Source organism: Apteryx rowi, unplaced genomic scaffold, assembly GCF_003343035.1.
Source record: "Apteryx rowi isolate R43461 unplaced genomic scaffold, aptRow1 scaffold_628, whole genome shotgun sequence".
In the NCBI taxonomy this organism is placed as follows: domain Eukaryota; kingdom Metazoa; phylum Chordata; class Aves; order Apterygiformes; family Apterygidae; genus Apteryx; species Apteryx rowi.
In genome coordinates, this window is record NW_020450903.1 from 134876 (window position 1) to 161476 (window position 26601).

The 26601-nt window shown below is 38.2% G+C and overlaps 1 protein-coding gene and 1 long non-coding RNA gene across 9 annotated transcripts; one reads left to right on the top strand and one right to left on the bottom strand.

Moving 5' to 3' along the window:
- Positions 1 to 1910: 1910 nt before the first annotated feature.
- MASTL (microtubule associated serine/threonine kinase like) lies at positions 1911 to 26386 on the bottom strand. Of its 8 annotated transcripts, XR_003256392.1 has the most exons (13): positions 22901 to 23099; positions 20695 to 20832; positions 18974 to 19113; positions 18487 to 18575; positions 16931 to 17037; positions 16442 to 16574; positions 15661 to 15833; positions 13259 to 14503; positions 11234 to 11372; positions 7955 to 8068; positions 7762 to 7863; positions 4510 to 5321; positions 1911 to 4004 (listed from the first exon to the last, which is right to left on the bottom strand). XR_003256392.1 is itself a non-coding variant. In XM_026084177.1 (12 exons), the coding sequence occupies exons 2-12, from the start codon at positions 20827 to 20829 to the stop codon at positions 5164 to 5166; spliced, it is 2535 nt and encodes an 844-aa protein (XP_025939962.1). In that variant the 5' UTR covers positions 20830 to 20832; positions 25986 to 26386; the 3' UTR covers positions 4019 to 5163. The 8 variants fall into 8 exon arrangements, 7 of the variants coding, with proteins under 7 accessions (XP_025939962.1, XP_025939957.1, XP_025939961.1 ...); XM_026084177.1 differs by lacking the exons at positions 1911 to 4004; positions 22901 to 23099 and adding an exon at positions 25986 to 26386 and having other exon boundaries at positions 4019 to 5321; XM_026084172.1 differs by lacking the exon at positions 1911 to 4004 and having other exon boundaries at positions 4019 to 5321.
- On the top strand, positions 15697 to 20786 carry LOC112974823. Its single transcript, XR_003256393.1, has 3 exons — positions 15697 to 15748; positions 16493 to 16638; positions 20439 to 20786. It is a non-coding gene; the product is annotated as an uncharacterized LOC112974823 (long non-coding RNA).
- Positions 26387 to 26601: the final 215 nt, after the last annotated feature.

Below are 26601 nucleotides of genomic sequence, written 5' to 3' on the forward strand. Positions count from 1 at the left end.
CAATAACCAGAACATCTCTGAAGACTGCTGCAACAATCCGATGGTTTGATATGCCAGAGATCAGTTCTGGCCCAAGATACCCTGAAAATTCAGGTTTGAACAAAGCTGGTGTTGTAATGGAAGTTCTACTACCATCTAAAGGCATTGCGCCTGTTGCTTAAAGTTCCTCAAGTGATTGATTTAATATCATGAAATGATAGAAATTATTACAGAGGAAGGATATTTTAGCTTAAACGTGATTTAAAAAAAAAAAACTATGGCAGCATGTCTGATGACAGGAAGAAGCACTATAGAGCACCTCTCCCAGTTCCAAAGAATGTTAGATATAGGTGTCTAGCTTTTAGAGACAGTATAGACATTCCCAAAGGTACTTAACTGTTAGCTTCCCAGTGAAATAAATGCAGGCATGTGTTATCTTTGTTATTTATTAATGTTTCAATAAATCAATCCCTTAATATTCTTGGCATTTAATCTTGGATTTTCTTATTGTTTAGCAAATGCTGCACCCTGATGCTTTAGCTGTATAGAGGAGCATGCTAGCTGTGTCATGAAGAAGCAGCCACAATCTTAAGGCTGTAATACAAAGCAACATTGCTTTCATAGCCATTTACCTAGAACTCCTGTATAACTGGGCTTTGGCTGGTATGGGTATCGCACACTCAGGATGACATAGCCTGTGAAAATTGAACAGATTTCTAATTAGCTTGTTAAAGGGTAAGGAAAGTTACTTTTATCATTTGCTGGAGTACAAAGAGACACAGCCTTAACTTAGAGACAAGGGCATAAACAGACCCTTGGGGCTGAGAATTGAAGTATGTTGCTCCAGCTGGTGCTCTCCACAGAAGGGCTGCTAACAGCTTTGAGTAGCACTGGAACCATCCAGGCTGAGCTCCAGATTGCACTTGAAGTCAGTCTCCAGCTAGTTTTATCCAGTGAATCAAACTTCATCTCAAAGTAGATGATCTAGGTTTCCTTTGGATGAAGCCATGTGGAAGAGACTCCCAATGCTCATGGGTTTTCAGTTCAGGGAACTGGAACAGAGCAAGTCTGAGGTGGGTGGGGGCACCTGTTAGGTTCTCAGCACCAGCTCTTTCTCCCTCCTGCTCCAGTCCTATTGCAGCACAGGCAGCGCTGCAGGAGATGGAGCCACTGTCATGTGACTCTTTCTAGTAACTGCAGAGAAGCAGAGCTGGAGCAGAGATTACAGAGCATCTGAGGACTCCTTGCTCTCCTCCCCTTAATATGCAAGCATAGCTTGTAATAAGGATTGCAGGGAGTAGACAGCAAGCCATGAACTGAAGTGCTTCCAGGACTGTGATACAAGGAAGAGCTTAGAAAATTAAACTTCAGTAAGCATCTTTGGAGAAGGATAGCTGCAACACACATAGCTACTTTCTGTTCCTTAACAGCAAAAGGGGCAAGTACTTCCTTATCCTTACTAAAGTTCTGCTTATCTTTCCCTCATTATTTTGTGATCACCATGTTCACACTATTACTAACTGAAAAAGCAACAGAGATAGTGATAGAGATAGTGATACTTAAGGAATACAATATTACACCAAGGGGTTTTGATCTGTGGACAACAGGAAAAGTTTTGAAGAGATACTAGTACATGCAGGTAATACCACTGAGTTCAGCACAGGAGCACTGCAATCTCAGCCCATAAAATTTAAAAGCTGCAGAAAGTCTTTCATCTGAATGCTTTAGATAAGCTGTTCACACACTGCACAGCAAAAACTTTGTTTCTACTTTAATAGTATTTCCTTATCTATAATCAGAATCCTTTCTTAGGGGAAGAACAGTATTTTTTTCCCCCAGTTATAGAATAACATGTTTAAATTAAGGCAGGGTCAAAAAGAAGAAAACCAATACTGGTGACCTAACACTAAGTCAAAAATACAGCAGTAGGCTATGGCAAGACTGACTGCAGTGTTTATTTATTTATTTTTATATAGGACAGAGTGCAAAGTATATTTTTAGAAAAGCTAACAGATAGCAAAAGAATATAGTTTACTGGAAAAGTGACCATAGGTGAACCCTGATCATACTGAGACTGGAACCTATTAGCTCAAGAACACGTCAACATTTCAGTATCTTCATCTCTAAACCTTGTGCAACACAGAGGCAAGTATAACAGCAAGTTAGAGGTAGTGACAGTCATCCAAGACAGCTATTGCTGTATAAGGAAGCATGACAGTTACTGATCTTTACAGTTTTTAGCACACTTCTGCCCAGGTGACAGATAACGTGGAAGCTACAGCATTTATATGTAGGTTATGCACATGAAGAGAAGCCTAGGCCTTCAAAAACAAAACAAAAAACAGGTCACAGCTGGCTGCCAAGTGATATTCCACAGCTGTAGTTGATTACTAACAGGAAGCAGCTTTAATCATCTTCAGCTACTACATTTGAATTTTTTTTTTTGTACTTTTCCCTGTATTGTCTTTCAAGTTGAGCATCAACACCATTTCCCCCCCCCCCCCACTTGAATTAACAAGGAGGCTCTTTGAGACAAACTAAGTTGAAGAATAAAGCTAGGACACATTTTTAGAAAAATCAATCAATCAGCATGTAATACTAAGCTCTATGTTTGCTATCATCAGGATAAAAACAAGATATTGAATAGAATGGGATACAATAAGTCTTCAGTGCTAATTGTGCAAAATTTAACCAGTCAGACAGCAGTGTACACATGCTACAGTGATACAGTTTACATTAGGCATTCTGATGGGCAGCTGGCTTATATATAGTTCTGTAGTATTTGTTTTTGTTTTGCATCATAAAACTATGGTAGAAGAACCATGATCTTCTAGAAGGTTTGAGGTTTAGAAYGAAATAATAAGTTATGAAGATTCTTTCTGCCTAATGCTTCAGTATACTATCATCTCTGGTTCTATGTAACTATGTTAGCATTAGTTGCTTAAAAGTCATCAGACCTTTAAGTAGTTCTGTAGTTCATTGTGATGGGTTAAAAGGGTTATAAATAAAAGCTTGCTTGATCCTCACAGCTGATTAAGAAAAAAAAATTGCAGTAGTCTGACATTTTGAAGATAAATATCCATTAACTCCCTGAAATAATTCTTAATTATAATGTGAATGCATTATACTGCAAAATGGGAAATGTTGTAACCACCTGTAAGCTACTGAACACAACAGTTTTGGTGTTAAATTTACATCATTTCCTACCTAGCATGTTTTTATAGAGGATTTTTCCTTAGTGTGAAACTGATGTTCTCATAAGACTAGTCTTTTTTCTAAGTAACATTGCTACAAATGTAAAAATGAATTGCATAAAATAGCAGTGATTTCAATTAAGGTATTATTTTTCATTGGGGTTCAGTAAATTTCAAGTACACAAAGGAGAAGTCTGTATTTTTAATGTAAAGTTATACTAAAGAACTTCTGTTCTCATTTGGAGAATTAGTCTTCTATTGATCATGCTTCAGTAATATATTACATGCAATTCTTTACTCATTTTTTTCATGTAGCATTAAATTCAATAAGTTTAGAAGTTTTCAGAAATGAAGCCCTTAGTGAAGGGAGTAAAAGTCACAGATGTCTTGCAATTTTCCAAAATTCTATTTCAATATGATGAATCCCAGCTCTAGGTCAAGGCACACAATAACACAAGCATTCTGAACTGTTAGCAATTAGCTCTCTTTTGTCCCTTCTAAGAAATCTTAGGATTTTTTCCACTCCCTTCCTGATTCTTTCTTAGCTATCTGAAAGGACAAGCAGGAAACCTAGTGAATAGTGTTTACTCCGAATTCCATTCACTAAACCTTGTGTTCCAGGAAGCTGCGCAATGAAGGGACAACTCATTCCTTCCGCCATGAAATGTCAATTCATGAAACAGTCTGAAAGTCAGCTGGCAAAAGCAAAATGCTAGGCTTCTGGCATAAAGCCACTGGGGCTGGCAACACCAGCCAGCACAAGCGATCTTTTAACTAACAAGTACAAACCTGAAAAATAAAAATCTTCAATAAGCCAGCTGAGAAAGATACCTATGCAGGAAAAAGAAAAAACTATTAAAAGAAGGTAATTTAATCAGTATTAGCTGCAGTGAACCTTTAAAATCTAGCCCCCATGCAAATTTTCTCATGTTGCATTTTTGAAGTATATTTAAAGACAATTTCCCCCTAATTAGAAAGTATAATACTGAAAAGATACCAAGTTCTAGTAAAATCTAGTAAAATCTTGTTGTGAATTTACAATACAATAGTCTGTTAACTTGCAATACATTGTAGTCTTTAATATATAGCAGCTTCAATATCAATAATACTTCACTTATTAGCCAACACTCAGGTGATTTTTTTTGTTTGTTTTCTAACATCTGACATAAGAAAGAATGCAAACACACAAACTCAGTATTTTCTGTTTAAAACAAGTAATTGCTAAAATGTGTGCTGCTCAAGTCCATCCTCCTACAGCATGTTCTAAGTGGTTACAATACAACAATTTCAACAAAGTATTTGACTAATAGAATTGCCCCAAGTTTTCTTTCCTTACCCCATTTGTCCAGGAAAGGATGACAAGCATTAGAACCATTGGCAATCTTCACAACACTGACAGGACATGTACTGCTGAGTTAACTCTGAACAACACTGCCTGTCTTAACCCTTCTTGGAATAAGATAAACAGAGAAGTAAAGTGTTTCAACAGTTCAGACTTTAGTTTCCCATCATGAATGGGAACATCAGTTTTGCACAAGGGATATATATTCAAATTGGTTCCAAAGGACTACTCCCAAATGAGATTACATTGAACCACAGGTAGGTAAGTTGTATTTAAAGCAATTAGCATGTATGCATGTCCTTTCCCTATTACATTTAAAGTAAAATAGTTCCCCACCTCCTAACTGGTTACACAACACTTAAAAAGAACAATCTTTTGCCAAGTAAAGTGTTACTAACTAAGAAATACAACACTTCGGCCTCTCAGTAAGGTGCAGTGAGATAAATAAAAAAAGTAGCATAAAGGCACTTGATACCAACTAAGTTTTGTACAGTAGTTTCACTTCAGAAAAAAGGAAACAATAATAAAAGCAGATTGATCACTAAAAACACTCTAAATTTGGCAAGAAAACTTAGTAAGACCAAACTAGTGTTATTGGACAACCTGTAAGTGTGCAAAAAACATGGAGCAATTTCACTTATCTTGATGCTATAAACTAAAACCAGACACAGTCAGATGCTGAGCGTTATTCCTAGCTTCAAAATAAGAGGTATCAGTTTCATCATCCGGCTGAGGTATAAAAGGCATAGTTTGATGCTGTAGATTATCCCAGTCTACACCATGGAAGAAGGGATGTTGTTTCAGTTCTGAAACAGAAGTTTATACAAGCATTAGGAGTTTCCTTCTCTCCAGGCCCCACAGTCACTTTGTTCACTTGAGGAAAAATTGTCACTTGTTTTGTTCTGTTTTACTTTTTTGGAAAGCCCAAGCTCAATTGCAATTAGGTTGCAATTATCCCCAATCTCAGTGAGATCAAACTATTGTCATACCAACTTTCTTTCCTCAGCTAGAGATCCTATTCTACACAACTCATATACTGGATCAGAGGTACTTAGGGGCTGTCACAGAAGAGGCATTTTTCATGATTAGGCACCACAGACATTTTAAACAAAGTCTGTTTGTAGTTTTTGTCAAAATTCTGGGTTGAGTGAGGACATACAGAAGTCAATGCAACCCTCCTCCATCCCAGGCCACCTGCCCTTTGCTAGCCAGACTGTTCCATCAGCTTTGTATAGCCCCTAAAATCATTCTCTTTTCCTACCACCAGACACAGAGGTTAAAAAACACCTATGGTCAAATTACCACAGACCATCAGGTTCCTCTTTCCCAGCTACTGGAGGCAGGTTAACCAACCAAGCTGTAAGCTTTTGACTCTAGAACTTCCCTGTCCTGTCCATTTTGACCAGAAGACTTCCTGGCATGTAGCATCTGATAATCTGATTTCTGATCATGAAACATCATTCTGTGATGAAAGTTGCTTTGCTGCTTTGATTGAATCCAAGAAAGCAAATTTTCAGCTAAGTGGGATAAAAACCTACATTTTTATCACCTGCAGCACAGAAACTAGAAGCTAACTGAAAGAATAATAGGAAGGGCAAGAATTACATATAAAGGTACATGGATGTTGGTCCAAGACAATCACTACAAATTTTAATTCTAAGACACTAGAACTTGTTTATCATTTTGACATTTCCTGGTCAAATAATCTAACGTAACATTAACATTTTGGGGCAAAAGACAAGAAAGCAGAGGGCTAGCCTTCTAACTCCTTCTTATAGTTTAAACTACTATACATCCAGAAGGACACAATGGACACATCCACTATATGCCTAAATTACAGTTCTGCACTTAAAAAGAGAACTCAAGTACTGAAGGCTGTCTTCAGCAGAAAGATGAGCAGACTGCATGTTCTTTTACAAAGAAGTATTGATCTATGCCATAGCTGGCAATCACCTCCTGTCCACATCTCTGTCAAAAAAACCCCCAAACCCTTGAGACACAAGTGTTCTCTGCCAACTGCTGCTCATAAGCTTTGTTACCTGGACATAAACAGCTGACAGAAGCACACCACTGGGATGTGACATAAATTTCTCAGCAACTTAGACTTCATGCTGGAGAAAGAGGGAGAGCAAGAATATGCGTGCACGTGTGTGTTTGGCGTGGGGGTAGACAAGGACGGACAACATGATGGAGACAGTTACAATGGAAGAAAACCTAATGGCTGTCCTGAAATCAGTTCATTCAACTTCACTTCAATGGGCTATAAATCAGATAAGGAGATCAGTTAACAGTTACAGGTCCTGACAAGGAACCAATTTCCTAGAACTTCAGACTGGAAGAAACCATTATGTTGTCTAGTTTAAATTGCTATGAATCACAGGCAATTAGATTTTCACCCTATTACACAAGTTATTGCCCTTACTATGAGGTTTAACTAAAACACTCTCAAATTAAGACATTAGATGCTTTTTGAGAGACATTAAAAAGTCAAAGAATTCCCTACTGACATCATAAGCCGCACTTATAAATGTGTGCCTTCTCTAATTTGAATTGGCCTAGTCTCATCTTCTACTCTTTGATCTCTTTAAGAGTGATCACTTGCATAATAATTTCCTTGTCTAATGATCTCTCAGGCAGATTTTTCTCTTAAAGATTTCTCCCTGTTTTTCTGAACTATCTCACCCAGTAAATTTCCTTCCATGTTATTAAACTTTATGAAATATAGTCCCTATTATGACAGCAAGGGAGCCTAAGTCCCTCTACAAGGGAAAAACCTATATATACACTTTGTAAAGTACTCCCACTGTCTAACTCTGTGTTCTCTATACATTCAGTGTAGAGAGGCAGATTCCTAAAATAGTTCCTTTGAATTGTCCTCTGTAGGAGGCTTCCTCTGCCAAGCTACAGAGACCTTGATTATATGCCTAAAATTAGTTATGCCAGGACGCCCCAAATGTCTGTTACAAGAATTGGTTAATAGAGTGAACTTTGGCATGTCAGATGTCAAACACTAAACATTCACAGCAAAAAGTGTTAAGGTAAAGAAAAGTTCAATATCTGCCCTTTTGAAAGAGGAAAGTAAAACCTTGTCACAAGAAGTACAGCAAATACAATGACTTGCTAAGTGTTCTGACACTATATATGGAGCCTAAATAGCCATTAAAATTTATTAGTCTAAGTTTTAGGAGGATAACACTTTGAAATTTTCAAAGTGCAAAGAACACAAGAAATAAGTTCAATACTAACCCTTCAGTCCAGCTCTCTTTGTACTGTCAATTGTTAAAAGAATATCTATTGCATTTTGGGCATTATCAGACAGCTTTTCTTCACCTTCAGGCCAGGGAATGTCTATGGACAAAGATGCAGATGAGTCAGTAACTCAAACCATACAACAAACTTTGTAATAAAGATGCTTCCCCTGATTACTGAAACAAATTACCTCTTTTCAAAATATTTTGGAAGACCTGTGTTGGTGTTTCATCATTAAAAGGTGGAATTCCAGTTAGAAACTCAAACAGACAAACTCCAAGAGCCCACCAGTCTACAGCAGAACCTGAATAGGAGAAATCCAGGCCGTTACAATAAAACAAAGTTGCTCAATAAACTTTGTATTTGTCATACATAATGGTATTTGCAAACATTTGAAGATTAGGCATGGCAGAAATTGAAAAATGTTTAAATTCTGCAAAATTTCTTGGAAATGAAAGAAGAGGAAAAAATAAGTTGTACTTAATAATCATGCAGAAGATTAAAGACATATTAAGGGCTTTTTTTCCCCTCTCCAGTCTGCTCCTTTATTCATTATGAATAGTCCCAGGGTTTACTGATAAAAGCAAGGGAGTTCTTAAAAGCAATCAAATTATCAGCTCCTGTCACAAAGAATTCAGGGGCTGTCTTCTCTAAGGGGTTGTTTTGTGACAGTAAACAGTTATCTTTAACATCTGCTCTAGAGTTCAGATGAATGCTCCCTGTTATAATCCCATACCTTTCTCTCAGTTCTTTGACAAGACTCCAGGAATTCAAACTATTGAGCTTTATTTTCATTCATCTAAATTTATGTCAAAATATTGAAGACAGCTTGCAGAGACAAGTCAGCATGTGAGAAACTGGTATTACTTTTCATTGCACTAAAGTTGATTAGTGTAGTTACTGTAGTCACAATGTGTAGTTACTAGCTTTCTCTCCTTTGTTAAATAGCTTTGTTTTTCCAGGTTCCAGTTTTTGCAAAATCTTATTAATCCACTTAAACAAGCAGGCAAAGCAACCCCAAACACCACTGCATGCATTCTAAGCTTTCTGCATCTTTAAGCCATGCCCACTCCACTGCATAAAGAATGAATGACACTTGCTGCAAAAAAAATTTTTTAAATAATTCATGTAATTTTTCTTTTTGTTTGTGTGTATATATATGTGTGTGTGTATATATTATAAATAAAAATATAAAAAACCCCGTAAGTCACCTCAAGTTAGAAAAGAAAAATTTTTCAGTCATTTCAAGAAGCCCATTTGACTAAATCCAGGAATATCTGAAAACTGAACTATACAACTGTAACTAAAAATAATCCAACACATTTTTAAAGCAGCTTTTAACAGCAATAAGAATGCCCCACCAAGCTAAGCATATCAAAGCAGTGAGGTCACATCCACTGTTAGATGTACTTGGGTGCTCAGATAAAATATTCTCAGCTTTAGCAAAGTCTAAGAAGATCACAACTCCGAACAAAGTAGTAAAACAAGTTTCAGCAGAAATTTTCCCCCTCAACGTCTAACTAAAGAATTAGACTAAATCCTACCATATCCCTGCCAAATCATATCTATTAACACAAAGCAAGACAGAAATACAGGGTCTTGAACATCTGAATCATCTTTGCCACATACATGAACTGATTCAGACTGACTGCATAAAAGTGAAAGGGAGCAATGAGAAAAAATGTCTCTGGTTTATTTCCTGTTACAGAAAGTCACCAAGAGCAGCATGTGCTGACTTTTCTCCTGAAGTCTAAGCTTAAAAGTGTGACTTCTGATAGCCTAGTCACAGTGATATTGAAGTTTCCTGGATTTTTTTGGAAGCATCACACATAATAATGTGGAGTGCATATTGGGCATATCTTTCTATATATAGAAACACCATTAAACAAACATTTTTCTTGGAAATTGTGATCTAATTATACTTTGACTGTTCAAAGTTTTGCTGAACACGCCTCTTCTGTACAGTACAAAGCAAACTCACCAGAGGTCAGAGTCCCTGCATATGAAAAGACAATGAAGCAAGTACATTACAGTTACTGCAAATAACCTAACAAATCTAAACACCAGTAAGTATTTTAGGTACAATTCTCTGATTGAAGGCATAGAAATGCAGACTTTTTAAGCTGGTAGCTCAACAATAAAACAAAACGCTAATGTTAAATTACAAACAGGAATAAATTCTAGTAATGTCACAAAACTATTTTAAGATTACAGCTACATTTACAAGCAAGTTAATGACACCAAAAGTATTTAGCGAAGAAAAGTTTTGAATTTCAAGTCCAGAAAATCCTGGCTTTGCTAAAGGCAATGGGAGATTTGTCATTTACTCAAATGCAACCCCAGACCCTTTGAACTTATCACTGAAGTCCTGAAAACATTCGATAATTGTGTGAAAAATCATTTTGCAACCAAGTTTCTCATTCTCTATATAGGATTGATTACATCTACAAAGTGTTATCAAGTTTTAATGTCTGCCAAATAACCAAGATTCCCTAATGAAAATGCAAAACAATAACTAAGTATGTTTAATAATTTTAGTCAAGTTATATTCAAATTGTTAAATATATTAATGCAATTTTAGTTAACGTAGGTTAGTTAAACGCAGGAGAGCTCTACTGTTCCACAGATTAGTGATCATTCCATTTCTCAATGAGGATTCAATAGTAGTATTAAAATAATTTTGTTAAGACTATTACCTTTACAAAATACATAAAATCTAGAAGTATGCTTTTCGTGATGGAAATAAAGAGTGATTATAAACAACAAACTTACTCAGGGATGCATTGAAAAAAAATTTTTAAGGCTTTTGCAAATTAGCAGGAAAATATTTCAGCCTTTTTGTTGATTTATTGCAGAAAATAAAGAAATTCATGCACTTCAGTGTTGTGCTATTTTATTTATTTTTTTCAAGAAATATTTGATTGCTACCATTGTCCACTTAGATGAAAGATCGTGTCACAATACTTAATAGAAGTGTTTCATAAAATCACTTACTTCAAGAATAACTGATTTTAATGCAACTTTGTAAACTGGGCTGACTGCATATAGCACTTCAATATCAATAAACGTAGTATACATTTTGAGAATAATTGGAAGCACAATCCTTTCATACTAAATTTGACTAAATTAAAAAAAATAAAAGTCTTTAAGTATACACAGGATGACCAAGCTGTGATTCTTAAGCCATATATAGGTCTCAGGCTGCCTAAGCACAGCTTCTGATGCGTTAAATTAGTAGCAGGCAAGACTATGTCAGACAGTCCAAGCCTCTGGTTATGGGGAAAAAATAAAATGTAAGGAGCTGCTGAGGCAAACAGCCGTTGGTATTGGCAAACACTAAGTACTAGATATTAAAAAAAAAATTCACCATCATCCTAATTGAAGTTTTTAGTACTCTAAAGACATTTAGAAATGTAAGCACCTGTCACCCTCCAAGTATTTATAAAACTCTATGGTTTGTTTTCCTTACCATGAGGCTTTGTCAAAAGCAGCTCAGGTGCCAGGTAGTCTGGAGTCCCTAGGATGCGTTCACCTTCTACTGGGGCAGCTCCTCTTCTTACACTCTTTGGAGTCCTGTAGGGTGTGTCAGCATCTCCCTGATGAGGTGTCTTCAAGCATGCAACAGAAGACTTCAGGTGTCAAACCAAACCAAACAGATTCCCCACTCCCATGCCCAGGTTCAGTAATGGTATAACAGTCGAAACTCAAGCCTAAGTCAAGGACATGTTACAAAATGTACATTCCCAAGCATGTGTGAATTGTGATTCCATCTTTATCTCATTATCTTGAAGGTAAACAATGCCTACTCTAAATACACAAGTAACATCTTAAAAAAAGAAAACAAATACAACATTCCCTTCCAACTTGGAATCTGAAAAAACACTATTTACTAAAAAGAATGTCAAAATAGACTCAATTTTAGCATCAAGTTCTCAATATTAGCCAATATAAAGCAAGTATATATGTCAAATGATGCCTGTAAAATAAGGAGAAGCCTGAATGTCACTTACTGCATGCCATATATACTCAAYAGATATTGAATGAGCTTTTTGTTGTTTAAGTTGTATTCTGGGAGTTGCATAATGCCTGTTGATGAAATTCTGCCCAAGTTAGACTTATGTTACTGTTTACAACTACACAGGCCTTCAGAAAGTAATCAGGGACAAAATTTGAAGACAACATAAGCAAGCTTGCAAATAGATCAAATTCTCACAGTTAATAGGCTGACTGCAATGAAGGATTTCCTGTTATGGCCTACAAATGCTACTAAAGTATTTGGCAGTTACTTTCATTCCTTATTTTTCAATATACCCTTAATTCCAATGCCTCTGGTACAATCTGGTTCCCAACTTTGTCTTCAATGCAGCAGATCAATGCGTTACTACTATACCATACAGGCTGCAGAATCCACTAGCAAAATAGTAAATATGTAATCATCTAGCATGATGCTATTTTGTGACATTCTTAAATATTTCTAACTTCAGACTTGAATAGGAGGATAGGTTTTTTTRTATATATACTTAAGGCCATCAGTCATTTATCTGTTTAACAGAAGATGAAGTGCATGTTATCCTGACTCCGTTTCAGCTGAATATAAGTTCTGTAGTCAGTAAAATTTTGTGGTGAATATAAGCAAGCAATTGAGACAAGAACATCAGAAGAAAAGAAAGACTTTCCCCAAAATACTATTCTGAATGTCCCCTTTTGGTACACCAAATTATTCACTTAGCTACTAATAAGTGTTTTTGGAATTCTCTCCAAAAGCTTAAACCCTACAGCTCAAACTTAAGTAACTGGACAAAGGTTTTGTAAAACTATACTAAAATAAAACAGTAAGCATGTATTGAAAAGTATACCCATATCTTTCCCACATCTAGAGGTCCAATTTATTTTAAGACAAGATAGTAGGATTAACACGGTCAACGCAAAATCTCATAACTTGCAGGCAGCTGTTACTGCTTGCATCAGTCTTCATAATATGCTTGTAATTGGCACTTGACAGTACACATCACGCCATCAGTTCTACCCAGAAGGAAAAAAAAAAGCAGGCAGAAGAGAAGTTACCAGCAACTCAACAGCTTTCACAGACTGCATTAGGGGGTCAGAAAGGAAAGTCAGAGACGTTCCATTGCATCAGAAAACCTAAAATAACTCACAGGAAGTACCACACTGCTCCAGAAGTGGGTTGTGACAAAACAACACAGGGTCTCTTTACCTGTTCGCAGCACAAGCGAAGGACTTCTGAGAGAGGCAGACTAAGACAATGCTCGCTGGACCAAAGGCGAGCAGTGGACACGCAGTTATTGCTAAGCTCTTACGTAACAATCATTTTGGCCACACAAGTGCAATAAGCCCAAGTCTATCAGTGCAAGTCATCTTTGACAGACTACCTCCAACCACTTTGACTTTTCTTTAGTTACCAACCAGGAGGATAATTTCACATCACTAATACCTAATGCACACTCAGACACAATTTCTACGTCTCATTACAGACCTGATACACCCTATGCGGTCTTCCCTTCTGTGATGGAGTAATAGCTGTTGGGTAAGATCCACTGTAAGCAGGTGAAAGATCCATTATATCCAAGGAAGCCATACTACATGGCTCAGATGCATTGGATACATTGATCGGACTGTTATAACTTCGAAAAACAACAGCATTTTTTTTGAAGAGGTTCATTGTTTTCATTATCTTTTCTGAAGGAGAAGATACTGTGTCAAGGTGAGTTTCTGCCACATGTTTTTGGTCATTATCCTGTGCATGATGTAACAGCTTGCAGTCCGGAACAACATGCTCTTCTCCATTTAGGGAAGCATCTTGGGATTTTGATGATGTTATTAACATGTCTTCAGGTTTTGGTTCTTCAAAAGAGAGGTCTTTAACACTTTTATCCAAATCTAAGAGCTGCTTTTCTAAATGGCTCTCTGTAACAGACATTTCAGGAAAGGATAAATCAGAGTCTGCACTAAGGATTCCTAGAGGCTTTTCGTCATCAGTGCCTAAGAAACTCGAGTTCATATACTCCTTTTTATCATCCTTGTCATAGTCTGCATTCAGGTCACACAAAAGATTTTTAGCTATTATTGGAGTAACTGATTTATCTAGTGTTTGTTGCCTACCAGTATAACCCTTAACTTGTTCCTTGCCTTTGCAGGTCTCATGGAGGCATCTATTACCACAAAGCATTAAGGACTGAATTTCTGTTGTCAAACCTGTGCTTTGGTTTACTTGAAATTCTGAGATATGACAGCCACGTTTATATTCTGCATTGCTTTTTTTAACATAGTTAAGTTCCTGACAAGGACTAGTATCAACTAGTTCAAAGCTTCTTTTTACACCTGTTTTTTCAAGAATTTCTTCTTCTTTGATAGACTTGATAGGATCATTCAACCATGAAGGTGACTGCTGGTGACTGGAAGTTTTTGCTGTCTCATTAGTCGTATCACTTTTATTTGCAGTAAGTTTTTCTTCCCAAATCTTATTTTCAGAGAGACATTTTCTGACTACGCCTTTCACATCCAGTGCAGTTACAGGAGTACCCATCACATCAGAACGCTCAATTACTAACTTCTGCCTGCTGCCAGAATCATTGCTACTGATGGGAGAAATGGCTGACTCAAGTTCTTTTTTCTTTAATTCTTTAATATCTTTGCCATTCAGTAATTGTACATTAGAAAGGAGAGCCGACTCGCTGTTATTTGTTTTGCCTGTTGTAGAACATAGTTCATCTTCAGTTTGCTGCAAATAAGCACATTAAGAGTTTTGAGTATCAAGAAAAATATGATCACAGCTTTACAGAAATGTGCCCCTGAAAATACCTTCTTTCTATTTCAATAAATAATTGAAAGTGAGCAAACATTACTTATTCCTTCTAACCAGTAGTAGTGATAAAAGTAATAAATAATGCATTCCAAAAAATCCAAAAATTAAATTAGGGAGCAACTTTGGTAATTTGACTTTTTAGGACACAAAAAACAAACTTGCTAAAATACAACAGAAAGCCCAATATTTTTAAAAGCTTAAAGAGGAAGATTTTATCTTTTTTTTTTTATTAAGAAATTAAACTAAGCCATATTACCTTATGGTATGTTACACTTTAGAGGTGACAAAAGGAAATTTTGATTTTACTGCTAGCTTTGGTAGCATAATAGTAAAAGCAAGGCCTTGGAAAGTGAACAGAAAGAATTGTAAATAGATTTAAATATAAATTCTTCTGTTTTGTGTGTGAGCTAAAGAGGAATAGTGACAAACGGCTAAATAGGAAGGCAGCATTTTCCTTTAGGTTTTCTACATTTGTCCATACAGAATTTCATTAACAGTTTAAAATTGGAGAAAGTATTTAAATCAGCTATTGCTAATTACATATGCTAGGTTAATTGCTACAAAAACCTTCAGTAATACAAATCTTAAAAACTTAAACATTTTCAGCTTTTCCTAGCTGGTAGTAGACTGAAATGTGTGTGGTTTATATATAAAATTTTTTTCTAATTTCTGCCTTTTCAAAGGATTTTCCTGTCTGCATGCTGGGCTAATAAAACTACAGATATAAGGTCAGCTTCCAGAGAGCCAGTGCTCCCAGCACTGCCCACCTTGTGGAGCGCAGGGCTAAACCCAGGAGTAGGCTTTCCTTCCATCCCTTTCCTGCAGGCTAGATGGCATTTGCTTTTATGTTGCACAGGATTTTTTTTTTTTTTGGGGGGGGGGGGAGGAAGGAAGGTAATAATAATAGTTTGATCCAAAATACTCCTGCTCAACAAGGATTACAACCAGCTCTTTTCCTGTAGCTGGACTTCTCTACATTTGGAATACCTCGGAAAAGTGAGGAAGATTTGCATATAGAGCATACAAGTACAAGGTCATTTTAATTTGTAGTGGAAAAATGAAGCAATCCTGACCTCTACATCTTTCTCCCACCTGGGGCTGCTGCAGCATTCTGATTCCATACTGGACACACGTGTGTGTGACTGACTACTGGCACTGGAGGTACCAAACCTTTTTCTTGACTGAAGTAGAGTTGGAGTTAAACTCCTCACTGGCATCCCAGGGGTGAATGCAGAATTATCAAGACCTTGAGAAGAAAAAAAAAAGATTCAAATGTTGATCCAAATAAGCAGCATATATAGCACATATTATCCAGCTTCACACTATGTCAAGCTATCACTATGAATGAAATAATGGAAAGCTGTGCGTGATACAGTAATTGTTCTCTTGTCATCTTTCCTGTGTAATCAATTCGCTCATTTTTTTTTGAGGTAGGGACTTGGCAAGAACTTTAAAAACAACATTAGTATTAGCACCACAATAACTGTCTTTTTCATTTTGGTTTGGAAATGTCAAAGCACAAAAATAAGAATTTAAATGAAAGCATATGTGGCTATATTAAATTATTTTCAACAAAGTATGCCAAGAACTGTCACTATTTCTGCAAAATCTTAAAGGGTCATTTTGAATTCAGTGGCTGTGCATTTGAAAATCAAAAGGTGACAGTAGTAATCTAGCTGAAAAAAGTCAGACCTTAAAAACAGGAAGATTGGTATATAGCAAGACATTGACGGAAGCACTGTCTGTTACGAGTGATCCTAGCTGTTCACATAAGTTAAAACCAAASAAACAAAAACAAACAAAACAAAGCTTATAGCTGAGAGTGTTACTTGGTATAAGGCTCAGTATACTCACATGTTTTGAATAATTTTGTTGAAAGAGGGGTATTTTCCTTTTGGACTACAGATGCGGGAGAAATCATTCCATGCAGACCATCAGAAGTTCGAAGTAAACTGGGCCCTGGCATTTTCATTCCAACAGGAGTATACTATCAAGCAAAAAGAAACATATGCAAAAAAAGATAATGATGTCTGAAAAAAGTATCCAGGATTGTAAGTACAACTTTACATATTCTTTATTAAATATGCATGGGAACTGAGCTATATCCATATATTGAATTATTTTTATTTATATATTTTTTTAAAGTACAATTGATAGTCACTGATTTGAAACACAGTCCCAGGTAATCTCTCCAGAATTTCAAGGTCCTGGAAATGCATCATAAAACATTCTATTAGCTGAAACTAGAGATGTAATAAAAACCTTATCAGTCCAATTACTATATTTAAGATAATGAAGTACTTCAATCTTTCAGTTTTCTCAAAGAAAGTAATAATTGCTTACAAAACCCAGAGAGCTGATGAGAGACAACAGTTGCCCAGGAGTACGCGAGTAGTCTTGTTTTGGCTTTGCCATTGATGGTGTAGTGAGGATATCTATCATATTTATCTCTACAAACAGATTGGAGGAGAAAAAAAAAAAAAGCTTGTTAGCTTTTCCTTTTACTATTCAAAAAGTGAAATTATAGACATTTACTTAATATTTGCTAGGTCAAGAGAAAAGTTTAGTGACATAACAAACAAATATACAAAAGAAGCCACCGAAAGCAAATGAAGACATTCCTGTACATTCTTATTAAATAAAAGCCATTTCTTGGTGCACAGCCTTCATAAAAATCACACTTTATAAATTCAGAAATGGTAAAAGTCCAATTTCCTTTCCAGCATACTATACTATAATTTTTATGTTTTTTTAAACTGGAATCAGTTTCAGTTTTTAGATTCTTTGTTTTTAGGTAGAGATTCCAGCCTATGGTTTGTGAGCTAAGATGATATGTTTGGTTGAAAGCACGCCCTCTTTCCAAGGATGTCTTGGAAACAAGCTGGAGATGAACTTTTTGTAAGTGAAAATTCAACTTTAGATGCCATCTTTTGCTCAGCAGAGAAGGTAGATAGGCTCTTAGCTTCTTCTCTGTCACATTAAGCTAAACACAATAGTCTGTTCTGTTAGAAGTTATCAATTAAAGCAGCATATAATAGAAAATAGAGTATACTTAGCACTTTTCCCTATACTTTTAAAACCATGAATTAGGAACTCCATAGACAACTCTGAATTTCTATATTCCCCTGGTTGACTGCATTTAAAAACCATGTTCCCCTAATGCCTGTCAGAAAACTAAGTTCCTGCTGCCCAGCATAAGTTGGGCTGACATGGCTCAGGGGTTGGAGGAGACAGTTGCTTCAGGAAGTGGCTGTTCTCCCCAAGATCTGCAGCCTATTGCCTGGACCAGACAGTCATTTGACAAGTCAGCTACATTTTCTGCTACTTAAAAACAATAGGACATGTTCATATACTAAAGCAGCAATTCCTAACCTTCTGTTAGGCAAGGTTCATGATTTCTTCTTTCACTTCCTCATCCTCCTCCTGTCTCTCACATTAACACTGGCAAAGTCCCAGTTCAGTTTAGAAACTAATATACACAAGGACAGAGAACAAAAACACACACCCCCCTCCAAAACCCCCACATGCATCAAAAGACAGAAATAGGTAGTGGTACATCAAGAAAATGCCAGGATTAGCCATCCATTCTTTGATTTCTCCTAATGAACTTTGTAGAAAACTTTGAAATCCGTATCACTTAAAAGAAATGTCCCTAGATCATTTTTCATACATCCTTGTCCCAAAGAATAAAAACTTTATCCAATAAGGTACAGTGCAGTTCCTTAACCAGCAAGCACTTTATTAGTACTTATTACCAACTAGAATCAATATTATTGCAGCATATGGACTTATTTAACTGGAGCCTCTGTCTGCTACTAGAATGTAAAACATTCAAGATACTAGAAGATGACACATAAAAATATAAGAAATACAACCAATAGAATACTGATGCATCTTACCTCTGTTCAGAGTAACTCTGGAAAGCCCAAAATCTGTCAGCTTTATGTGGCCTTGATTAGAAATGAGCATATTGTCTGGCTTCAGATCCCTGAAGATATGATATAATTGAAGTCAGCAAAAAGACAAATTAGCAACATTAAGAAAATTATCTAACCAGAAACATTTAGTCCCAAAGACTTAACAATTTATCTCATCCTCTTTAATAAAGTCTGTTAGCCAACAGAAGACTCCAATTGAAGGGATATACTAAAAAAGTTAAACACATCTAGCACTAAATATTGTACCATGTGTCTTAGGCCTCATAATATCACCACATGCATGTCACAGAAATTAAAAGTTTTGCAATTTGGCAAAACTGCTAAAAAATAAAGATAAAAAACATTGTGTATTTTATAATAAATATGGTCTTTTATTTCCCAAAGATTAAAAAAAAAAGCGCTACCAAATACTTCTTTGCAAGGGAAAAAAAAAAAAAAAAGGTTTTACCTGTGGATTATCCCATGCCTGTGAAGATAGTCAAGAGCCAGTGCTGCTTCAGAAATATACTTTACAGCCATTTCTTCATCAAAATATCCATAAATATGGAGAAGAGATTTGACATCTCCACCAATAAGGTATTCCATCACCTGCCATTCAAGCGTTTTAAATTACAATTTTAAAATAATTTCAAATTTGCAAGTAAATTATAAAATAGCTTCCGCTTCAAAGAGTGAGAGTTGATTAGAAGCTTCGTTGTGGTAGCTTATTTAATTTCCAACACAATACTTTTTTCATTTTGATAAAATAATGCTTTCTCTTAATTTACTTTCTTGTATGATTTGTCTAGCCTACTTTCTGTAGTCAGCTTTTCAATTAGCTTCCAAATTCTGAAAGGTAAAATTTCCTTATAATAGGAAATAATTTGCAAAGTAATTCTATGAAACAAGGCCTGCATCCTAAAACCACCGATGCTGTAATTTGTATAAAGCAGGTATCAATGATTTTATTTTGCAAATGTTTATACAGGTTACAATGTTTAACATAAACTCAGACCTGAGCTTTATGAAATAAATGGTACAAATTTCAAAAAATTATACAATGAGAACAACCATGCACTTCAGAGGCCAAAGAAAGTGTTTAAAAAAAAATTATCAATACATTTGTATATAAATACACACACAATTTAAATGCAAATTGTTTTCAGCCTGCTAAGCCAGATAGCACCACATTAAATGGTCCAAAGGTGATTCTACATGAAACCCCTTAGAGCAAAGTTTTAAAAATCTGAGCTCGTCAAACCAATATTAGAGCTATTTTATCATGTCTAAAAAAAATATGCATGAGGCACTAAGTAGTCATGGCTCAGGGGGGAAAAAAAAAACCCTACCAAACAAAAAAACCCCACAGGGTTTCAAAAATCCACTTTTCAGTGATAAATAGGAGTTTATGGGTTTTTTGGTCAATAAACCTCACCAGTATTTAGATCGTGATATAAAAAACTATTTAATATATGCAAGTCAAGCATCTCCTTTAAAAATTCTTCACCCTGAAATTCTCCTCTGTTCTGAGCAGCAATTAACAGAGATTCCAGGGAAAGAAGCCTTCACTTATACTCAAAATGCATCGTAAGAGTGCATATCAACCTCAGTCTCAGAATTTATGCAAGATGATCAATGTGTATGTTCATAGCAAGCCAGGCAAATTATGCTAGAACCTTTGTAGATGGTCTTAATCTGTACTCATCAGTACCTTTGTGTGGGGACAGTTCATAAAGCCACATTCAGATCCTACAGAACTCCATGTAGCCTAGCCTTTAGTTCTGCCAATTGGTTATACTCTTGTCATCTAACCCAATTACATTAATATATTTTGAGTGCAGGCAATAAGCAATCCTTATTCGTGAACTACAAGGTATCTTTCAATCATTTGGATTCTGCTTGAATAGAATGGTTTCTTTTTTGTTTTCCCAAAGGTTTCTACATAGTCCTAAATCAGACTAGCTATTAGAAAAGACTTTCCTGTTAAAGAGGGAACAAAAGTGGAAAGATCTCAAAGGTGCAAGGAGAAAAGGAACATTTCACTGCTCAACCATTCCAAGAAAGAAGAAACAAGAAATGACTAAGGAATATCCATTTGCTACCACAAAAATGTGTTTTTAGACATGTACATAGGTCTGCATTCTGTTTTTAATGCTTTCACAGAACACCACAAGCTATCTATTTACTCACCAAATAGACATTATTAGCTGACTGAAGTGAGTAGTATAAGTGCACAATGAAAGGACTTTTACTGAGAGCCAATGCATCCCTCTCTGCCTGGACCTGGTGAACCATGTTTTTATTGATCATGTCTGCTTTCTTCATCACCTAAAAAACACACAAACAAAAAGCCCAAGCAGACATATATTAACTGTCATTCCCATTTTCGATACTCATTTTCTTCAAAAAAAGTTGTTTTGAAAACACACGTGCTGCAGTTCGTTAGTCAGTTCATTTATCTCCATACTTCAAGTCCACACAAATTTTATATAATGGAGCTATAACTTTGTATAAAGAAAGAATTGTGAAATGCATTTTTTGCTTAGGTCATTAAAGAACCTTTTTCCATTGGTCTTTCTAATTCAGTCCTGAATGGAAATCACACTACCAACATTTCCTGTGATCACACAGGCTGAATCTGAAGTTAAACTGCCCCAACTGAACCTTCTTACCCACAGTATGCAAAGATGCCTGCTTCAAAGAACCAGGAAAGAGTATTGAATGCTTAGAGACACAGTTGCTGACCAAGTCTTTCCATCTCTTCAGAGGACATCATAGGCTTGACCGCTAAACATGTAGCATTAAACCATCCCTCAAGTGCAAGACTTTAAAAAATGCTCTTCATAAGTTAAATGAATGGCCATTAAACTATTCTAGCCTTTAATCCCTAACTTTGCAGAGAAAGCAAGCAAATCTTTGCCTAATTTAAAATTTACTATTAAGTCATTCAACAAACATTTGTTTCCTTTGGGAAGAAGCTTCAATAAATGCGTGTAACTCATGAAGAAGTAACAAACTGTTAACTGTGAATTAGGCTCCAGTTCCTGTATTGAATTGCTTCATTATATATTGATGCCTGCTCAGTATTATTCTTAGAGCAGAATGTGCAAATAATAGCACATTTGATATGTATTTAAGCTGGCACTGCATATTCATTGGAAGTGTATCCATGTCTGACATCTTTGGTCCTCATACGTATGGTGATATTAAAGGAATATAATTTATCTACTCTATATGCAAAACAAACTGTAGCAAACTGAGTCCAGTACTGGACTACCCCTATTATCAAAGCTGGTAACAAAAAAATAACAAGACTTACAGAATTACACTTTTTATAGACATTGGCCTCAACTGTACAAATATTTAGCACACATTATGTTTTGTAACTGTGTACAATCCATAAATTTCATTGCAATGTTATTGACACAAAAGCTTTCAGGTCATAATACTTGCAATAAAATTATGTAAAAATAAAAAAGTATGTAGCTTTAAACACTAACATGTTGAGCTGTCTGTTTTGCTGACTATTTTCATGTTTCCTTTTCTTTGTGCACTATGCAGCCGGTTACAACTCTCTCAGTTGCAAAGTCAAGTTTGCACATAACACTGGTAAAGTTTTTATTACTGAGGTACCTGAGCATACAGACCAATATAGTTTAGAAGAGGTTGTCACCAGACTCTTAATCTTTTGTGTATACACAGAGAAAACCCAGGAGKTTTTTTTTTTAATGTATACTTAACAAAATGTTTTTTATAGTTTGCTTTCATTGTGCATCCCAGAGGCAGACTTCTCATTCACGAGCAAATGTGAGAATATTCATTCCGGTAGTGCTAGAGCTGAAAATAATTACAACAAGAATTTACAGACAAGAAGCAAATAGCTTATTGATGCTTTAGAAATCTTTTGGTGCACTTTCCTCGATATTTAAGGTACTTCAGAAAGCATTTGTTGCTATCAGATGCCTCCTTAACAAAACCTCCAGGCGAACAGGAACGGGAAGAGAAAGCTAGACACAGCCATGCGGGCGATACGTTCCCCAGGCGCTCGACTTCTGCCAAAAGAGCTGCAGCTCCCCCAAAGGCCGGAAGCGAAGGGCCTCCCTCTCGCAGCCGGCCCAGGCCTGCCCCTCGGCGGGGAGGGGGCCCCACCGGGGCGAGGCACACGGGCAGCCTTTCGCCGCGGGACGCCGCTCCCCGGCGCGGGGTTAAACACCAACACAGCGGCAGCACAGCGGTGGGGCTCCCACGGCCGCGGAAGGGGCGCAAGGAGCGCGGAGACCCGGCGGGGCCGCTCCTCGGCGAGGCGCGGAGGGGGGGGGGGGGGAAACAGGCGCCCCCCCCCACCGCGCGGAAGGCGAGGTGACGTCAACCCGCGGGGGGAGGGGCGGCCCCTCACCTTCACGGCATAGAGCCTGCCCGCCTTGCGGCCCAGGTAAACCTTCCCGAAGGCGCCGCGGCTGATGGGCTTTACGATGGTGAACTCCTCGATGGAGGGCGGCCGCGGAACCTCGATTCGCCTCAGGCCCGCGACGGCCTCGGCCGCCGGCTCCACCGTCCCCATGGCCGCCCTCGGCCGCGGGCCCGCGTCCCGCGCCGATTCAAAGCGGCGCCCCGCCCGCGCGACGCGACGCGACGTTACCGGCCAACGGGCGGGCGCCGGAGAGGGCGGGGTGTTCTCGTGGGCGCTCTCGCGAGACTCCTGGCGGCCCGGGGGGGGGGCGGGGGCAGGGGCAGGGGCAGGGAGGACGTCGGACGTCGGGGTGCTCTGGGCTGTGCGAAATGGCGGCGGGGTGGGGCGGCCTGCAGCCGTAGCGTTGCGCAGCATGTCGCCGCCAACCGCCTTATTGCCGGCAGCCCCGCCGCTGGCGCTTCCGGGCAGCGGCTTGTGCTGGAACTTCTTGTAACGCTGAGGCGGTTAACGTGCCAGCGGCAGAGTGCTTCTCCGCAGCTGCCATTAGAGAACTCTGTTCCTTATTTCTAATTCTCTAATAGTCTGTTCTCTATTTATAATAGAGTATCTCTTCTAGTGAGTCGTGTGATTCCTCGCCGGCCTCCTGCCTGATAGCCAGTGCCTGAATGCCCGACATGTAGTCTCCCTTGGGCAGTGCTACTCCAGAGTGTGTCTGGGGGGCAGTGTCTTTCAGTTTTGCTCATAACCACGGGGAGTTAAATGTTGATTATTGACAGAAACGAGCAGAATAAAGTTGGTTGCAGCAAACCTTAAAAGTGGCTGTTGCTTTAATGCCAGTATTTCTGACTGATAGGCTGTTGTCACCATTTCCAGCTAGACCGTATTGACTTGGTAGCTCTTCATGACAGCTCTCTCAGCTTCATCATAAGTACTCCTTATAAATTACCTCATTCTCTTAATCATACATAATAATTCAAAAAGATCAGCCTTCATTCTGTTTTTTAGAAAAATCATTAATTATGACAAGCTGTCATTGATTTGACTGAGTAATAACTATCCAATTATCATCTAGATTTCTAATTTGGAAATGGGTTGATACTAGCTACCAGTAGGTAGATTGGCCTTTGAATCTCTACTGGATGCTTGAAGGAATTTGACAAAGCTCAATGTGAGATGTTACGGAATTGGAAAGCAATACTTAAAAAACCCAAAACTCCGATTTTGGTCCTACATATTCATTTCCTCATAGGTTTCACTTACACATTTTCTCATACTTTAATGCTTACAAACACCAAGAATTGTGTGTCCCAAGTGGTGTAGCCAGGATCACTTGAATGCACCGCAGAGGATATGCTATCTATTGACTCTGTACTATCCCTATTGAGTCCTTATTGTCCCTTATCTCTCCCTGGATTGGTCATGACAGGCTTTTTTGAGCAGATCTTTTATGATTAGGAGTTACTATGACGTGATCTGTTGCTTCAGATTCTTGCTTGCTTCATCCTCCATAAATCTTAAGCAAGGTTGCTCCCCATTGTCTTTTTTTCCTTACTTTGGGTAGCTCAGTGGCTATAGTCTATCCTTCTGTTATGCCAGCAGGAAGAGGAATGGCATACACAATGTGCTCCTCCTGTTATCAGAGCACAAATCTTCTGCGATAGGTAGGGGCTTATCAGAGTGCAGGCCTTCTGGTCTCAATGTAAGCAGCAATCTTCTGTGTTTACCWGTTTTATTGCTGTCAGTTGTGCTTTTAGTCATTCTTTTAATCCTTGCCTTACAGTTTTTCATATTGCTTTCAGACATATGCTGCTGTTCATAATTAATTCATACCAGTCTTTTCTGTTACAAATCTGTACATTAGCAAAGACCTGTCTGTATAGAGGTCAGTGCAGAATTAAGGGTCTCTGTACTAACACAAGAGATTAGTCTAATCAGGGCTTTGTTTTGCTTAAAGATACATAGACCACTTAGAATCTGATACGTATTGCACAAGGAAGTCTTGTGTGGGAGTGCTGCTATCCCACAGATGTCAGCAATAGGTACAGTTCAATGTGAAAATACAGCAAATAGCGTTTTAAACAAGTTTTCTATAATGGCATCAGATACAATGTATCACTGTCTATATTTGTCATTTAACTCTTCAGCATTAGTTTAGATATGTCTCTTGTCAGCAGCAATTTTTTTTTAGCAGAAAAGCACAGTTGAGAGCAGGAGAGAGTGCTCCTTTTGGTGGCATTACACTCTGAGATCACTTTATGTGAATTGTGAAACTGCACCATCAATTAGCATGCTGTTCTACAGCAGTCTGAGCTTATCTATGGTGGGATCTGTGCCTTCTCTCCCTTCCCTTGAGTCTGCACTAGCAGTTGTACAGTTGGGTGGAAAACTGTTTAATGGAGTGGATTCAGCTAAATGTTAATGACCTTTTTTGTTGGGTTAGGTTTTGTCAAATCAGCGAACTGAACCACATCACTGTGTGATCATCTGAGTGCTAGTGCAAAACAGAGAGGACAGACATGCATGAAGGCAGAGGAGGCAGCATTGTGGCTGCACTAATTCAGATCAGCGTAAGCAGTGTGAGTGGTGCTTTCAGTAGGGAAGAACAATGAAGAACAGTGATCAGACAAAAGAAAGAAAATAGTAAAAATAACCAAAAATAATTGGAGAGGACATGGAAAAATAGCACAAGGATGATTATCAAAGACCAAATTCTGCCATATGTAGAGGCATGTGCCCATAATGACTTTGTTTAGATTACCTTCTAACTGAATGTGAGTAACAGCATTTAGTTTATTGATATGTATTTTAATTTGTACAGATTTCTTTCTAAATATCGTTTACTCCAACTCCCTGAAAAATATTTTTAGTACTTCAGGAAGTCATCTAGAATAGTGATTATAAGGAATGTGACCTAAATGACTGCATGTGACAAAACCTGTCTAGCTCAATAATCAGTAAAGAGCCTCTTCTGATATTCTTGCAGAGCCCTCGGTTTTGGCTATTGATTGTCTGTAGGGCTGACATGGCTTTAGGATCTTTTCCTTAAATGCCAAAGCTAAAATTAACTTACTTCTGCTGATCTTAATCCATGTAGAGTCAACTGTGGTCAAGAACCAAAAACTTAAGATAGGTCTGTAATACGATGGCAACACGAAAGCAGCACAGGCATTCCAGAGAGGGCTTAAACGGCCGAAGTCAGGTACCAATAGCAGCCTGGAGCTCAGCACACACTACCTGCCTGGCTACAGGCGGTACATACAAGGTCTCCAGTGGGTTGTGTGCTGTAGCTAAGACGCGAGGGATACCGCTGTGGATACCCAGTGCGTTGGCAGCTACACTGCACCGCGTTTACCGTAGCGGCTCGTCGGACACACCTTGAGCTGAGCGCTGAGGCAGCATTTCCCACCCACCTACACCCCCCTCGCTGGAAGTGTTTGTCTCAACAGGCATCCTGATATTTGGGGGTCTAGATAGAGCCTCCGGGCTCCAAGCGTGCTCTGACTTTGCAGCGGCGTCAGAGCTCAAGCACAGCCCGGGCCCGCCCCGGGCCGGCCCCGCGGGCCCGCCGCAGCCTCCTCGGTTGCCCGCCGCCTCGGGCTCCCCCCCCCGCCCCGGCGCGCCTGCCGGGAGGATGGTTTGCCCCCCGCCGCCCCCCGCCCTCGTAGCTGGTGGTTTGACCCCGCGCG